The sequence below is a fragment of the Thermothielavioides terrestris genome, chromosome 2 (assembly GCF_000226115.1).
Source record: "Thermothielavioides terrestris NRRL 8126 chromosome 2, complete sequence".
NCBI classification, from domain to species: Eukaryota; Fungi; Ascomycota; class Sordariomycetes; order Sordariales; family Chaetomiaceae; genus Thermothielavioides; species Thermothielavioides terrestris.
Genome location: NC_016458.1, coordinates 644,985 through 661,282, shown reverse-complemented (window position 1 = coordinate 661,282; position 16,298 = coordinate 644,985). Strand labels below are relative to the sequence as shown.

General features: G+C 59.2%; 4 protein-coding genes across 4 annotated transcripts; 2 read left to right on the top strand and 2 right to left on the bottom strand.

Annotated features, from left to right (window-relative positions):
- Positions 1–321: 321 nt before the first annotated feature.
- On the bottom strand, positions 322–1,777 carry THITE_2111424 (uncharacterized protein). Its single transcript, XM_003651267.1, has 3 exons — positions 815–1,777; positions 514–708; positions 322–450 (listed from the first exon to the last, which is right to left on the bottom strand). The coding sequence occupies exons 1-2, from the start codon at positions 1,362–1,364 to the stop codon at positions 680–682; spliced, it is 579 nt and encodes a 192-aa protein (XP_003651315.1). The 5' UTR covers positions 1,365–1,777; the 3' UTR covers positions 322–450; positions 514–679.
- A 379-nt stretch (positions 1,778–2,156) lies between these two features.
- Positions 2,157–3,829, bottom strand: THITE_2086470 (uncharacterized protein; the record flags this gene model as incomplete). The annotated part of the gene is made up of 2 exons (XM_003651266.1): positions 2,157–2,467; positions 2,524–3,829. The coding sequence occupies 2 exons, from the start codon at positions 3,827–3,829 to the stop codon at positions 2,157–2,159; spliced, it is 1,617 nt and encodes a 538-aa protein (XP_003651314.1).
- Positions 3,830–4,855: 1,026 nt separating this feature from the next.
- On the top strand, positions 4,856–8,659 carry THITE_2111411 (glycosyltransferase family 39 protein). Its single transcript, XM_003651265.1, has 6 exons — positions 4,856–5,250; positions 5,329–5,618; positions 5,681–5,964; positions 6,025–7,491; positions 7,751–8,189; positions 8,283–8,659. The coding sequence occupies exons 1-6, from the start codon at positions 4,994–4,996 to the stop codon at positions 8,432–8,434; spliced, it is 2,889 nt and encodes a 962-aa protein (XP_003651313.1). The 5' UTR covers positions 4,856–4,993; the 3' UTR covers positions 8,435–8,659.
- A 4,994-nt stretch (positions 8,660–13,653) lies between these two features.
- THITE_2111408 (uncharacterized protein) lies at positions 13,654–16,167 on the top strand. The gene is made up of 2 exons (XM_003651264.1): positions 13,654–13,758; positions 13,879–16,167. Exons 1-2 carry the CDS (start codon positions 13,748–13,750, stop codon positions 15,971–15,973), a joined length of 2,106 nt encoding a protein of 701 aa, XP_003651312.1. The 5' UTR covers positions 13,654–13,747; the 3' UTR covers positions 15,974–16,167.
- The last annotated feature ends 131 nt before the right edge of the window (positions 16,168–16,298 follow it).

Here is a 16,298-nt window from a genome sequence, read left to right as displayed (position 1 = left end):
GCATCATCAATCCACCAAGTTTCTGGAGCAGATCTCAGGGCAGCTGAATAATGACGCAGGCCTCGTTCGGTCTCGCCTCGCGGTTCCTACTATTTACTAAGCTGCAAATGTGGGACGCCCATTTATCAAGTCAAATGCACCGTTGTTGATGACTCCGAATAACTGGCTGAGAGAAATGTAGACTGGATATCTCGTGTTGTTGAAGACCCAAAGTAATGGAAAACAACAACTTGCCAGAAAACGAAGACGCAATATCAAGTTGTTTAGTGGTCCTGCGGAACGAGTTGTCTCCTTGCTCGTTTGTCCTCCCTCAACCTCACCTTGGCCGTTCGAGGCAGATTTCGTCTTCCCGCTGATTCCCCCGAGCATGTTCCAACCATCAACCCTCACCGCGCATCCCTTCCATGCCAATAACAACGCTGGTAAGGCAGGCACTTCGGTGTCTCGAGTCTCGATCCATTCTGTCAAATCAATCACCATCGTCGGCGCCCAACTTGTGGGCTTCAAACCAACCTCGCGGCGGCCGTTTCCGCAGCTTCTTGGGCTTGTGTGGATAGCCCTTATCCGTATCCTTGTCCGTAGAGTTTCGTTCGGCAAATAGAGCCCTCAGCCTTGACAAACCGGGCGGGGGGGAGCTCGTCGGAGATGGCGGGCGTCGAGGCCCGCCGCCTGGGCAGCGTCACCACGCGTTGCGGTCCCAGTTGGGGTCTGAAGATGTAATATATGGTCCGTCAGTTTCATTTGCCCCCCAACCTTCGCCATTCCCCCATGGGCATGTGCACAGACAGACACAACGAGAGTACCAAAAACTCACCCTGCACGAACGCGGCCAGCACCTTGCTGCCGGTCTGCAGCAGCGGATGGCCGACGACGATCTTGAGGAACTTCTCGAGCCCGGCGCGGCGGCCCTCGATGACGTCGTCGCTGAAGCGGTTGGTGAACACCTTTCCGGGCAGCGGCGGGATGGTGACGCGGGCGCTCTCGCGCTCGAGGATGTCGCGGAAGTACTCGAAGTCGGAGTAGCGGCGGCGCACCGACGACGCGCGCAGCTTGAAGGCGGGGATGTTGGTGCGGCACACGATCTCGTAGTCGGTGTACATGTGCCGCCCGATCCCGTGCGTCTGCGGGTTGCGCACCTCGATCTCCAGGAAGTTCTCGGGCGGGCCGTAGATCTCGTCGAACGACTGCGGCCGCGTGTCCGGGATCGACTGCAGGATCGGCCGGTGCAGCCGCGCTGCCGCGGCGGCGGCGGTGGCGGCGGTGTTGGTGGTGGGGGAAGTCGGGGACTTCTGCGGCGCAGTCTGTTGTTGCTCGGCGCTGGCGCCGGCCGCTTGCGTCGTGCCGGTCGTTTGCGACGCCATCATGTTGAGGTATGTGGAATGTTTGATGTTGCTTGTTGCTTCTCCTCGGCGGGGCTGACCTGGAAGGGCACGGCCCCTACCCTTTTCCTGTTGTGAAAAAAAGGCGGTTTGTCGATGCGTCAATGCGCCGCGCGCCTTGGGTCGCTTTTGCAAAGTTGCGCCAGCAGGAGGAAGTGCCAGTCGCCGAGAGAATTAGTAGGCACCTGTAGGAAGGTAAGGTAATCCGTCGATACGACCTATCTCGACTGATCAAAGAGGCGGGGTGGTGGCGTTGGACTGCCAAGCCTCCAGATCCCTGCGCAGTTGTGACCAAAGCTGCCAAAGCTGCGGGTAATGACCAAGATCCTGGTCCGCTCGTATCGGACCGACGAGGACCGTCGGGAACATTCGTTCGTTGTCCGCCAGGCTCGCCACCACAACCGCAAGCTCACCTAGGTCCGAATACAACCACCGTGCTGTATTTCGGCGCTGCTACTGTACATGCCCGTACCGGGTACTACCATTATCCAGTTTGCGCTGCCGAAGAGCCCAGATTGTTGCCGTCAGCAGCCAGCCCTATGCTCCTGCCGGGCTGGGTTGCTGTGAAGCCAGTTGGCATGAGCCTCGCAAGATAATAGAAAAGGCAATGTCTTCTCACCTTCGGCCGGCTCTATCCCATATGTACACAAACTCCCATAAACTGCCTTCTTTCTCAGGTTTCGCCTCGCGCGGCTTCCTCTGGCGCCTTTCTCCCGGTTCTGGTCTCGCAGAACGGAGAGGGGTGAAGAGCAAAAACAAACAGCCTTGCCAAAGCTGTCACTTCTTGTCGGCAAACTTCTGGTGGATAGCTCGGATTTGCTCGTCTAGATTGAATGTCTGGAGCTGGTTGATGTGCGCTTGGCTCTTGCCGTCCGGGTTGCCATCGAAGGCGTGCAGCGCAACTTTCTTCCGCCGCGCCAGTTCTTCTTCGGAAACGGCCTGCCCTGTGGTGGTGTCGAAGACATCGCTTCGCTGGCTGGCTAGGCGTTTCAAGTTGTTGGCCACGTCCACTGTGGAGAGGTTGGTCGTGGCATATCGAGCCTCGGCCTTGGCCTTCTGCTCTTTCCACCGAGGATCAAGTAGCTCGACTGCAATCCGTTAGCACGCCGATGCGGGGACACATGCTGGTATGGAGAGCACTCACTCCTCATATGTTCGTCCATCTCGTTGAGTGGTATTTGCTGCTTGCAGTTCGGGCACATTGCAGTCTGTGTGCCGAACTTGTTCGCCGCCCGCTGAGCTGCACGTGGGACGTAGTCCTCCTTGATCTTCATGGGCGCCGGGCCACTGCGGGCCTCGGCTTGGGCCTGTTGCGTGCGGAGGCGTTCCTGTTCCTTCTCTTGCATCTTCTGCGCCTCTGTCTCCTCCTCGGAGGGTCTCGTCCGCGCGGCAAGGTGCACGGGAGCACCGTGCGCCTGGGGCGCAGGGGCGTTGGCAGCCGGTGGTGGCTGCTGCGCCGCCGGTGCCTGTACGCCGTACGTTTGCGGAGGATACGCATTGTAGCTGGTATCCTCGAACGGGAAGGCTTCCTCGATGCGGAGACTCGAACTGACCGACACCTTGTTTTTCTCTTCTAGCGATGCGTATTGAAGGTCATTGAGCGTTGTCGGAGGTGGGAGGTTCGCCTGGTCGTCTGCCTCTGTGAAGACGATGGTCTCGACGACGACGAAGTCGTTCCAGTCGATCCGCGCAAACTCGATCTTCTTCTTTTCTTCCTCCTCCTCCTGCTTCGCCTTCTCGGCCTCTTGCCACTTGGCGTACGCTGCTCGCTGTTTGGCGCGCGCTAACACCTTGAACTTGTCGGCCACGTTCTGGCGCAGCTGGTTGATGCGCTCCTGCTGGGCATTCGACCCGTCGCTGCTGACCCCGCCCTCGCGCAGGAGAACCGAGTACTGATCGACCATGCTCTGGAAGAAGTTGTGGAACGTGTGATTGGGTATCAGGAACTGGAACTGGGGGTTGCTGGCCTCACGCTGGGCAAGCTGTGTCATGAAGGGGCGCCCGTTCTTGGCGACGAACAGGGCAGTTAGTCGCACGATCTCCAAGTCTTTCTGGCTCATTCGAGGCATACGGGCTGAGAATTGGAAATCGGGCGGCTTCGGCGGCCCCGCGGGCTTTTCTGGGGCGGGCGCGGCACCTGCCTCGCCGACGCGGCCGGTCGACAGCGCGGTGCCCCTCCCAGCCTTGATCTCCTGCTTGCGCCATTCGTAGTACGCGTTGTACGGGTCGGAGCTGGTCATCAAGAAGCTGAACTTGGGGTTCTTCCCATGGTTATCGCGGATGCGCTGCTCGAGGCCGGCGCCGCCGCGCATTACATACCCGGCCGTCTTCTCGATCGCCTCGCGGATTTCGCCCGGCGGCGGGATGATGATCCCAGGCGGCGGCTTGAGGTTGTCAAGCGCAGCCGCAGCTGCGGAGGCGGCGTCACCATTTGTCGTCGCCACAGCCATGGCGGGTTATGCAGTTGTTGCGATCCTGACTTGGAAATTGTTTCCTTTTTTGCCCCGTTTGTGGTGTCGATGTTGCCTCGCGGACGGTTTGGTTTGTGTTGTTTGCCAGACGCCAGCCTTCCAGCCTTCTCGAAGTCCTGGCCCGTTTGAGACTTGCTTCCACTGGAAGCGAAACCAGGTTATGGCCCGTGCTCCTCCAGAATCCTGCAGCGTGTTACGTGACTAATCCGTACACGTAACTTACCAGCCATGTACGGATGCGGGCACGGCCTTTGCACCCTATCTGGATCTCGTAAAAGGCTACGACTGCCTTACCTCGACCGCCTCGAGGTACCTGATTTGGCAAGACACCGTGCCTGTATCCGTACTCCGTACCGCAAACAGTTACCTTACTCAGAGCACCCTTTCTTGGCCTTCATGAGAGGCTTCTCAGAAGCCACAAGGTTGTGCATCGGTCACCTGCGAGTACGCTACCTTACGTACAAGAGTGCTCGTAAACTGCCCACTGCACAGCTGGCTTAACTAACGTTACTTCGTAGTTAATTAACTAACGTTATTAGCTTTGACTTACGCCCGCTCTGTTGGGTCGTGCAGTGGGTCATGCCAAGCTCCTGCAGAAAATGGGTGTTCAGCCCAGGCGGCGCTCCCGCCAGCTACGGCCGTGTATTACGGTGTATGTACCCGTGTTACCATGTAGCGATGGAAGGTGGTGCAACTCTAGTGTATGCTTAGACCGAACAGGGGTTGAGGCCACTTAAGCTCGATCAATTTATTCCGCATGCCTGCCTGCCAGCGCGACTCCAATTGCAGCCCCCTTTCTCAGCTTTCGTCGTCAGCTGTCGCCGAGGTTGAAGTTAACTGACTGGCGTCTCCCTCTTCGACGCTGACTGTTCTTCCTTCGCGGTTGTCGATTGGCTCTTCTGACCGTTTTTTCTTTTTCCTTCTTCGATCCGATTGATGGTAGCCTTGTAATTGAAGCTTGCACCTTCTCGACTCTCGTTAATCCCCGTTCTTCCTCCGTATGATCGACCCGTTTGTGGCTACCACTGCCGCGCCGTTTCGAAGCTCGGTTTGGACCCAGCCAGAAACGCCTCGAGCCTGAAGAGCCCTGCCTGAATCGCCGCCCCTTGATTGTTTCGAGCTTCCCCCGCAGAACTGCCCACCATGGCTCGATCCGCGGGCTCTAAGCCGGCGGTAGCGCGGGCCTCTCCCCCGCCGCCGCGTTCCCATCCGGGCCATAGACCGGAGTCGAGAGCGGCGAAGCACAAGGATGACTACTCGTCCGAGGGCGTCGAGGACAATGATGTCTTTCTGCTGCCGGGCTCGGATTTCCAGCTCATGCTCGGGATAACCGTGCTGGCTGCCGCGGTGCGCCTGTTCCGCATCTACCAGCCCACCAGCGTTGTCTTCGACGAGGTCCAGTACGTTTGTTGCACACTACTTCCCCGGTGGCTGCCTCTTGCTCCCAGTGCGCCAGACTGACTCGTGCCGTTCAACAGCTTTGGCGGCTTCGCTTCCAAGTATATCAAGGGCCGCTTCTTCATGGATGTGCACCCTCCGCTCGCGAAGCTGATGATCACCCTCTTCGGCTGGCTCGCAGGCTTTGACGGCAACTTCGACTTCAAGGAGATCGGCAAGGACTACCTCGAGCCCGGCGTGCCCTATGTGGCCATGCGCATGTTCCCAGCCATCTGCGGCATCCTCCTCGCCCCGACCATGTTTCTGACCCTCAAGGCTGCCGGTTGCCGTACATTCACCGCCGCTATGGGTGCTGGCCTCATCATCTTTGGTTCGTCTGGCTACCCATGGGCGACCCTCTTCACTTCGAGTACTGATTGATCGCCGTTGCAGAGAACGGACTGCTCACTCAGGCACGCCTGATCCTGCTCGACTCTCCCCTGATGATCGCGACCGCTTTCACCGCTCTCTCCTTCATTTCGTTCAGCAACCAGCAGGAGCTCGGCCCCTCTCGCGCCTTCGGGCTTAGCTGGTGGTTCTGGCTCGTCATGACGGGCCTTGGTCTGGGCGTAACCCTCAGCATCAAGTGGGTTGGCCTCTTCACCATCGCCTGGGTTGGCGCCATTACTCTGGTCCACCTGTGGGTTCTGCTCGGGGACTACAAGCATGTTACAATCGTACGCCCGCCGTTTCCCCACTAAATCATGGGACTGTTGTAGACTGACTGCATACCCCAGCGCATTTTCGCGAAGCACTTCATGGCTCGGGTCTTCTGCCTGATCTTCATTCCCCTAACCTTCTACATGGCCATGTTCGGAATCCACTTTCTCTGCCTCGTCAACCCTGGCGACGGCGACGGCTTCATGAGTTCCGAGTTCCAGTCGACTCTCAACTCGAAGGGCATGCAGGACGTCCCCGCCGACGTCCTGTTGGGCAGCCGAGTCACCATCAGACACGTGAACACCCAGGGCGGCTATCTGCACTCGCACCCCCTGATGTATCCGACGGGCTCCAAGCAGCAGCAGGTTACTCTCTACCCCCACAAGGACGACAACAACCTGTGGCTCTTCGAGAACCAGACCCAGCCTCTTGACAGCAATGGCCAGCCGATCAACGGCACCAACGCGTGGTACAACATTCCCGAGACTCCGTACATCCAGAACGGTGCCATCATCCGCCTCTACCACCTTACCACCCACCGCCGTCTCCACTCGCATGATGTGCGTCCGCCCATCACGGAAGCCGACTGGCAGAACGAAGTCTCGGCCTACGGCTACGAGGGCTTTGACGGAGATGCCAACGACTTCTTCCGCGTCGAGATTGTCAAGAAGAAGTCCAAGTCGGGCGTAGCCCAGGAGCGTCTGCGGACCATCGACACAAAGTTCCGTCTTATCCACGTCATGACGGGCTGCGTGCTGTTCTCCCACAAAGTCAGACTGCCGGACTGGGCTTCGGAGCAGCAGGAGGTGACGTGCGCACGCGGCGGCACTCTTCCCAACAGCCTGTGGTATGTCGAGTACAACGACCACCCCAAGCTCGGTCCGGACTCGGAGAAGGTCAACTACGCCAACCCCGGCTTCTTCGGTAAGTTTTGGGAGCTCCAGAAGGTCATGTGGAAGACAAATGCTGGTCTCGTCGAGTCCCACGCTTGGGATTCTCGCCCGCCTTCGTGGCCGATCCTCCGCCGCGGCATCAACTTCTGGGGCAAGGACCACCGCCAGATCTACCTGATTGGCAACCCGGTCGTCTGGTGGAGCGCCACCGCCGCAGTCGTCGTCTACGTCCTGTTCAAGGGTATTGCCGTCCTCCGGTGGCAGCGCAGCTGCGACGACTACTCGATCCCCGTCTTCAAGCGGTTCGACTACGAGATCGGCACCTCCGTGCTCGGCTGGGCTCTCCACTACTTCCCCTTCTTCCTCATGCAGCGCCAGCTATTCCTCCACCACTACTTCCCGGCTCTTTACTTCGCCATCATCGCGTTCTGCCAGCTCTACGACTTTGTCTTCGCTCGCATCCCCGGCGTCGGCTTGAGGGAGAATCCCATCATCGGCAAGGCCTGCGCCGTTGGCTTCCTGGTCCTGTCGGTCGTTGTTTTCACTCTGCTGTCGCCTCTTGCGTATGGGAATCCCTGGACTAAGGCCGAGTGCAACCGCGTCAAGCTCTTTAGCTCCTGGGACTGGGATTGCAATACCTTCTTGGACAGCGTAAGTGGTCTTCCCAATGGAGTGATTCCTGAGCGGAAACTGCCCCAGAGGGCATGAGTTGCGATGTAACGATGTGGTGGCGGTGGATAAGAAGGGCTGTTTCCTGGTTTCTGTACCCTGTTATGCCCCGTCATGTTGGGATTGGACGGCTTCCCAGGGATGTGTTACGATTACGGCCATAGAAACCCAACCATGCGCACGCTCACGGCAGTGTAACGGTTTTCGCATCTTTGAACTAACATCCGGTCTGTCTGCTTAGTACGAGGGATACAAGACTCTGCCCTCAACTCCGGCCGCCGTGCAGACCCCTCAACAATCCGTTCAAGCCCAACAGGCGCCGCCTCCCGTAGCGGGCGGACAGGCTGGCCAGATTCCCATCGCCGATGCTCAGAAGGCGGCGCAGGCGCAAGAAGGGAAGCCGAATGTCTCGGGTGCGCCGCTGCCGCCTAACCAGCGGCTCCTCCGCACCGAGCAGCATGTCGAGTACCGCGATCAGCACGGCAACCTCCTCAATGAGGAGCAGGTCAAGGCTCTCGAGGGCAAGGTCGAGTTCAAAACGCGCTACGAGACGCGCACCCGCCTGATTGATGCCCAGGGCAACGAGATCCTGTTGCCGCCTGGCGGCGGCCAGCCTCCGCAGGAGCAGCAGAACCAGGCTGCGGCGGCGGGCGTTGCACCGCCGCACCCGGACGTTGAGGGTATGGCTTTTTTCTTTGTTTGTTCTGTTCCTGTCCCAGTTGGCTCCGGCCTGTTTGGGAGGGGAGGGAAATTTGCTGACTCGTGTCCTGCAGGTGTCGATCGGGAAACGCCCAAGCGGGTCGTGCCAGACGAGCAGATCCCCGAGCCCAAGCAGAGTGTCGAGGGCGAGAAGGAGCGCGAGGAGAAGTCGGCGAAGCCGGCGAGCGAGAAGAACGAGGCTAGCGCCAAGGCGGATGAGCTATGAGGTGTTTCTCTGCAACTCGACACCTCATGAGGTCAGGCGAGGCAGTTGAAGGATCCCTGTCTTGGGGATGAGGTTGTCGTCATCGCCTTCCCTCTCTATCTCCTACTGTCTCCTACTGTGTCAGTTCACCGATCTCTTCCCTGCCTTGCCTGTGTAATCTAATGAAATTGGAGGGGAGCATGGGAGTGAGGGCTGAGGAATTTGTGGGGTTCCAAAAGCATTCAGGTTTGGTTTGTCCAGTGGGCGAGGTGGTTGTTTCTTGATCACGTTTGCCGTTATGCTGACCACGGAAGGGAGGCGCTGTTGCTCCACGGAGTGTGAAGGGGGAGCAGCGCATCCACCCGTCTACATTACATCACTACGAGGAGGACACATCTGGTCATAGATTTCCTTGGTCATTTCCTCTGTTAGATGAATGCAACTACACCTCTCAGGCTGTTGATGTTTGCCTTTGGTGCGTTACGTTAGAGCGGCCCCAAGGCAGAATAAACTTTAAAACGAAGAATTGGTGGAGAAGGCGAGAAGAAACAACTAACACACATCTAACAGACGAACACTCCCCAAGTTAAGTCAACCCAGCCAGACCGCTACTACTTGATACACACTTCAACATCATCCTCAGCTTCACTCTCAAACTCCGATTCCTCCGACTCGCTGTCCCCATCATTGCCCTCATCATCCTCCTCCTCGTCGGAGTCGGAATCAGAGTCGGAGTCGAACTCAAAGACCGACACCAGCGGCATGGACGGGCAAGCATCCGCGTAAGGAAACATCGGGTAGCCAGATGCCGCCAGACCTGCGTCTCCTCTTCCCCCTTCACCGTCGCCATCGCCATCCCCATCACCATCCCCATCCCCATCGCCATCCCCGACAAGGGATGACCCCCCCGCCGCCGCCGCTACCGCCGCCGCCGGAGGCAAGACCCGCTCGCTCGCGCTCACGGCCGCGTCGGCGCCGGCGCCGTGCCCCCCCTCTTCCTCCTCCCCAGCAAGTTGCGCCTGCAGCGCCGCGCGCAGCATCGCGGCCTCCGTCTTGTCGGCGGAGAAGGCCCAGCGCCGGTGGCTCGCCGGGCCGCGCGGGCAGTTGCAGGGGAAGCGCGGCCGGTCGCGGCTGGTGCATGTCCCCGCCGCGTCGGGGACGGTGGCGGGGGCGTTAACGGGGCTGCTTATGCAGCGGTTGGTGCAGGAGCTGCTGTCGACAGTGGTGCAGCGGTTGACGGGGGTGGCGTTGGGGATGGTGTTGAGGTCGAGGGTCGGGGTAGGAATTGGAGGAGGACGAGGAGGACGAGGAGGAGGACAAGCAGCAAGGGTGGTCGCGCGATATGCCGTGCCCCTGGCGGCGCTGGGCCGGATGGGCAGAGGCATGTGGGTATACCGCGGGAACCTGGCGCTCGCACGCGCGGTGCGGGTGTGGTCCTCGCACTGCGAGCAAAGTGTATAAGGAGGCGGAGGGTCGGGCCGGTACGCGCTGGTCCGGCATCCGACACGCGGCAGTCGGCGGTGGTGGTTGTCCTCCGCCTCCTCCTCATCCATGAAATGCCGGGGATGGGCGCCGCAGGAAGGGCGCCGGCGGGGTGCCGCTGACGTTGGAAGCCAGCTCGGGGCAATGAGAGGCTTGACCTGCAGGCTGAGAGGGGGCGCTCCCCAAGAGCACCGTCTCAGGATGGGCCCGGTAGGGTGGCGGCCGAGGTGCTGGTGCTCGTACTCGAGCAACTGCTGGTGCACCCGCAGGTATAGGTGCGCATGCCAGCGGATACTTGAACGCGATTTTGTTAGCTTCGTGTTCTTTCTGGAGAAGTGAAAGGGTGACGGACTGGGTAGAGACCGTCCTCGAAGGGACTCATTGTTCTCGAGCCGTCCAGCAGGGGCACACCTGCGCTTCGGGACGTGACTGGCCGGCCGGGTTCCGGCTGCTGTGGTGTGATGGCTAGCGTGTGAAGCCGGCCCGTGTCCGGGCCAGAAGGCAGCAAGCGGTAGCGCATGATGGATGGATGGCAAGAGGCTCGCTGTAGAGCAAGTCTCGATTCCGCGCGCTCAGGAGTGCTTGCAGCGACAAAACGAGAGGCGCTGGCTGCAGAACATTCAGCGGGACATCAAGAGGGCATGAAACACTGGAGGACGGGTGATAAACCCCAGCACCCTTATAACTAACTACCCGTGATATATGGCTCTAGCTTCCCCGCGATTCGAGTGGACTTTTCCCGGTTTTTTTTCTGCTTTCTCCCCCCCGCGGTTTCCTTGAGCCCTCCTCCTCGCAGGGACAGGCAGAGAAGTTTAATCCAGCCGCTTGGATCCATGGTGGGTGGCAAGGTGCGGCGCCCTCTTGCAGCTCCGCGAGTAATGGCCATGTCTGTGTGTCCAGTGAAAAGCTCCATAGTCCCCCCTCCTCGAAAGCAAGCGCATCTGTCTCGAGGGGTCTGACTCGTTGTATCCGATTCGATTACGCACGGCCAGTCTCGCCAAGCCAATGGACTTCCCTGGATGTCAGCATCCAAAGTCCCCAGAATGGCTCCTATCACAGTAAGCAGAAGATCTTGCTGGGCTCCTGTCGGGGATCTCCTGGCTGCGGCTTGCTCAGGGCCATAGCGGCAAGGCGCAAGTTGATGTGCCTAGATCCGTGAGATCATCGTGATGACATCTATGTTTCTGATAGGCAGTTAGCGCGTTAGGGGCTCACGCCAAGGCAAGATCTACCGTGTAGCCGCTCCAAGGGCGTAGACGTCTTGATGCACCAGAGACGGATTGCAGCCCCCTTTTTGAAAGGAACCTTTCCAGGCCCGGCCTAACGTATGTCGGACAAGCCCCTGCCGTGAGCTGCGCCTCATTGGTTTGGCTGAGTCTCGCTTTCACCACAATGACCCTGCCTTCCATCCTAGGTAGGGAGCGAGTCCGAGTCAAGCCCAGATACGTCTGTCAACGCGGGCTGTCTGGTGGCTCCGGCCTTGCAACATCAAAGGCCATATCTCGCCGATGACAAATCTGGAAGCTCTCGCACCGCCCCAGTAACTTACCCAGTACAGGGCAGTGAGCCAAATGGTTCCAGATTGTTTACTTGGACTGTCAAAACCGCCACCACCACCACACCAACAACAACAACCCGCTTGGGATCAGAGTAAGGACGTAGCCTTCTGAGAAGGAGCCATCACGACCCAACCCGCTGTGAGACCCAACACATGTTCGCGTGTGTACCATGCATTGCAAACAAGCAGTGACTTTTCGCCGCTTGCGAAGCTGGACCTAACTCGGCGCCAACTGGATCAGCCCCAGTTATACTTCCACACTTACACAGTAACGTTAACACACCTCGCGACTCGAAAAGCTTCCGATCTCCGCTCGCCGACGTTGATAGGAGGAAGGATAGGAAGGCAAGGAGAAAAAGGGAACACAATGACGGTCCTGACTCCTGACTTGTTGGCATCCAAGCTTCTTGAGTGGAGTTTCCAAGTAGGGGACGCACAAGCCGCACCGAGGTCAGACGCACCGCGGTGTCCCTAGTCAGTGTACACAGGAGACGGGCTGGGGAGAGCGTCCAGCACGCAGCTCTGAGTAATCCGCATCCTTACCATCCGTACCTGAACCCTGTCTCGGCTTCCAACGGATGACTGCTGTGCAACATGGACCGTTTCTCTTTCCAGTGCCGTGAAACATCACGGTGTTCCCCCGGGCCACAGACCTTTGGAATCAATGACGCTGATGTCGTGCGAGCGGGACGTCAAACCCCAGGCCACGCAGGCGACGACCAGCTGTGGAACCCGCCGTTTGGCCTAGGACCTCAGGGAACTTTTAGAAACGGGACGAAGACGAAGCCCGGTACCAAGAGAGGGTGCTCCGAGTGCTGGACTGATCAGCAACGGAATTGATGGTTCCGAATTGGCGCAGAACACCGCTTTCAGTTTTTACTGCGTTCCTTGGATCAAATTCGGTAACTCAGGTACTTCAGCCATCCGCGATCGCGGTACGGTGTTGGCGTTTTTCTGTGCTGGCTGGGGTGCAGTGAACGGCGCCAGCTCGTGAACCTCGACAGACTCGAGAGACTCGAGAGACTCGCAGACTCGACAGACTCGACCGCCGCATTTCTCGCCCGCTCGCCTCTGACTCTTGTTGCGCTTGATTGTCTGATCGATCAACTGTGTGTAGCTTTCCCAAATGACAGCCAACAAAGATGACCGTCACCGGCCTGGCATCCCTTGTCGCCTCTGCATCTACCTGGAGCTGCATATCATTACCTACCTTAGGGATCCAGATAGCTCATGGCGTGCGCTGCAGGCCACCGTTCATGTGTGTTCTTGCCGGACTGACGAGCCAAGTTCTATGGAGAGTGTAGCGTAGTATATGAGAAATCGCGGAAATGGCATGGCATGGGCTTCTGAAGGAATTTTGCACACAGGACACTTGTTCGCGAGAAACAAAAGAACGCTGTTACGGAACTCCCCTGCTTCGGTCGGTGACATCGGGGCACACGTGGCACGCGAAAGCACTCACCACTGAGCAGAGGCCCCACCCTCAGTGGCAGCGACCACTGACAAGCGGGAATTGGCGGCTCGCTTTGAAGATCCGTTCCCCACTGTGCCGCTGGCCAACAGCGCTGGCGTCAAGATCCAAGATCAGAATCGACGACGGCTTGGGAAGTGCGGGGGGAGCCGCCAGCCTTGGGTATCATCGGTTGAATTGAAAGAGAAAGCATCCGAACCAAGACCTTTTCAGCCCGGGGCGCGGCGGACGACCGCCCATACGAGCTCTGCTAATAAACGTTATTGCACTAGCGCGCACACGCATCTTCGTACCTGGCATGTGCTGCGTACCTTACTTCTTACTTGCCTGCATTGGGGATCCAATGAAAACACGAGTGCGACACCCCGGTCCTCTGCTGAACGTTACTTGGGCGCTTTGCCAGCCCATCACGGAGACTCGCCTGGCCCAGTCTGGCCCTCGCTGCAGCGAACCATCAACTCCTCATCGTATCCTCGCATCACTAATTCGTCGCCGGTGCCGCTGCCTCCGATGCTGGTGCTCCCCCGTCGTGCGCGCCGTGCATAAAAACATTTGCATCCCAACGCTGAGAGCAGCGGCGTCTAGTTTTCTCCTATTTTTGAATGTAAATTCAATGATGCCCCGAAACCGGTGATTCAATCGGAAATTCTACCTCGAATGTCCACAGCCAGTTGCGACAAAGTCGAAAGCTTCCGATCTCAACTCGATCGGCGCAAAACAAACGAGTCCGCCCGGGCAGCCCTCGAGGCGACAGTGGCACGGACAGCTTGCTTTGCTTCCAGGACCCGCCGGCCTCTGGTGTGGCCCGCCGCAGGCCTTCGAGATGGATTACCCGTACGTGCACACCTGCGTTGTCTCCCACCGTTCGGGCGACAGCTTGCGTTCCGGTTCGGGCGGAGGAGGCCGGATGAATTGGTCCCGTGACGACTGCTAACAGACTGTGGCGAAAAAAAGGTTCGTTGCCGTGACCGGTTGGCCATCCCACCCGGCCTCGTCGGCGAGTGGCCGCCCGACCTTCGGCCACCACAGATCGCTGTCCAGCATCTTAAGGTCCGCCTCGCCGAAACCCTCGTCCACGCACGTCAGATCGAATTCCAGCGCCGAGCAGTCTGTCCCCGCCGACGTCGCTCGCTCCCTGCCTTCTACACCGCAACCCAAGCGGTTCCTCGTCCCGAGCTCGCTCGACGATGACAATGATATGAGCACGATACCCGACCCAAGGTGTAGGGCAGTAAGCCCTACGAACGGCGGGGCCATGGCCTCTCCGCACCACCCGGATCTCGATGACGAGGTCGCGACTCTGAGCACGAAGCTCATCAACGCCATCAACCATCAGACGACGCTGGACGACAACCTCACGGCCGCGAGGCTGGAGCTGGAGAAGTCCCGGGAGAGGATACGGCAGCTCGAAGCCGTGGTAGAAGAACAGAGGGAAATGCTTGCCGGCGACGTGTGGGTGAGGCGGAAGGTCGTGGAGGAGGAGAAGGCACAGCTGATCGCCCGCGCTGCCGAGGAGAAGCGAGCTCGTCTCGACATGGAGCAGCAGAAGAGGAAGATCGAGCAAGAGCTGGAAAACCTGACGGCAGCGCTTTTCGAGGAAGCCAACAAGATGGTGATCGCGGCAAAAGAGGATGCCCGGATAGAGCAGGAGGCGCTGCAACGCAAAAACGACCAGCTCAGGGCCCAGCTCGCCGATACGGAAGGTCTCCTCCGATCTCAGCAAGAGCAGCTGGCCGAGCTCAAGCACGTCATGGAGCAGATGACGGTGGAAAAGGAGGAACAGTCACCGCCTACTCTTCCTTCATCCCCGGGCTTCGAGAGCTTTGATCCTCGAGAGGCCGCAGTCTTGCCCGCCGGAAGTCGCTACCAGAGTCTGTCGGCACCCTTGTCCCCTTCGTACCCGACCAGTTTCACCCACCTGCTGCACCCCGTCCTCCGAACCGATCTAGCGGCGTATGACGACTTCAAGGAGCTGCTTCGCACATCGAAGAGGCTCTCGGCACCACGGCCCCCTTCAGGCTCCTCCGGGCTGGCATCTCTTGGCATCGGCCTCGGGTCGGTCAGCTCGCATGTCTCGCACGGTTCCTCGTCAACCGTCTCTCTCGGCATGACCGGAAGCCCACCGGCGTCGTCTCCACAAACACCAAATACGCCGGCATCGTCAGCCGGCAGCGCCTCGTCCGCTGCCACGCCGATACCTCTCCCGCATCTGAAGGAGACAAAGTTCTACAAGCGAGTGCTTGCCGAAGACATCGAGCCGACCCTCCGTCTCGACACCGCACCGGGGCTCTCTTGGCTCGCCCGCCGCAGTGTGTTGGCTTCCATGACGGACGGGTCGCTGGTTGTCGAACCGACGCCCTCAACGGCCACGGGCCGCTTCGGCCGGGTAATCAAGCCCGAGCTCTACCCCTGCGCCCTCTGCGGCGAGTCGAGGAAGGAGGAGGAGCATCTCCGCACGCACCGCTTCCGCATCCACGAGTCGGACAGCACTCAGGTCGGGTATCCGCTCTGCAAATACTGCCTCGGCCGGGTCCGATCCACCTGCGAGTTTCTCGGCTTCCTCCGCATCGTCAAGGACGGCCACTGGCGGGCTGAGGACGAGGATGCCGAGAAGGCGGCCTGGGAAGAGAGCGTCCGCCTGCGGGAGCAAATGTTCTGGAGCCGCATCGGCGGCGGGGTTGTGCCTGCCGCCCATACCCGCCATCTCTCGAGCTCCAGCGTCGCGCCCAGCCTCCGGGGAGAGAAGAGCCCGAGACCGAGCTACGAGGGCACGCCGAGGCCGCCTCAGCCCGCGAAGCTGCACCTCGAGCTGCCCAGGGCATCGGAGCCCGATCACCCCGGCGAGACCGTCGATAGCGCACAGACGCACGCTGCCCAAGATGCAGACGAGGCTCCCGCAGCAGATGCTCCCATCGCCGTTGAGACCGAAAAAAATAGTTCGCCTGCGTTTGACGACGCCAACGAACAGCAACCCGACACCAAACCGACTGTCGAAGGCGGTGGCCAGAACCAATTGCCCCTGTCGGCAGCTGTTTCTATGGCTTTCTAACAGGGCACCGAGGAGAACACCTCCTGTTGGTTCTGCCTATCACACACTGTATTATTATTATCATCGAGTTTCAGCGGTGCCCGAGCTGAGTCCACGAGAAAGGTCACGATAGACGGCACACTTCACACGGCGCTCAGGATCTGTTCTTTTCGCTCTGGTCGGCATTCCACATCCGTTTAGCCTACAGGAAGAAGAAGGGTTGGGAACGGAACGTCTTATTGCAAGTCTGGCGTTACGGAGCTCGGGGCAGCATTGTTAGATCTGCGTTTCTTGGAAACACCAGTCGCAGGATTAGTACTAGTATACTCTGGGTGTTACACCCCAC

What these genes read in the sequence shown, in the direction of transcription:
- THITE_2111424 (XM_003651267.1), bottom strand. Translation starts at nt 1,364, where the DNA reads ATGATGGCGTCGCAAACGACCGGCACGACGCAAGCGGCCGGCGCCAGC. An exon ending in GCTGGCCGCGTTCGTGCAGG is followed by an intron (nt 709 to 814) that starts GTGAGTTTTTGG and finishes TTACATCTTCAG; the next exon opens with ACCCCAACTGGGACCGCAAC.
- THITE_2111411 (XM_003651265.1), top strand. Translation starts at nt 4,994, where the DNA reads ATGGCTCGATCCGCGGGCTCTAAGCCGGCGGTAGCGCGGGCCTCTCCC. An exon ending in GTTGTCTTCGACGAGGTCCA is followed by an intron (nt 5,251 to 5,328) that starts GTACGTTTGTTG and finishes GCCGTTCAACAG; the next exon opens with CTTTGGCGGCTTCGCTTCCA. An exon ending in TGCTGGCCTCATCATCTTTG is followed by an intron (nt 5,619 to 5,680) that starts GTTCGTCTGGCT and finishes TCGCCGTTGCAG; the next exon opens with AGAACGGACTGCTCACTCAG.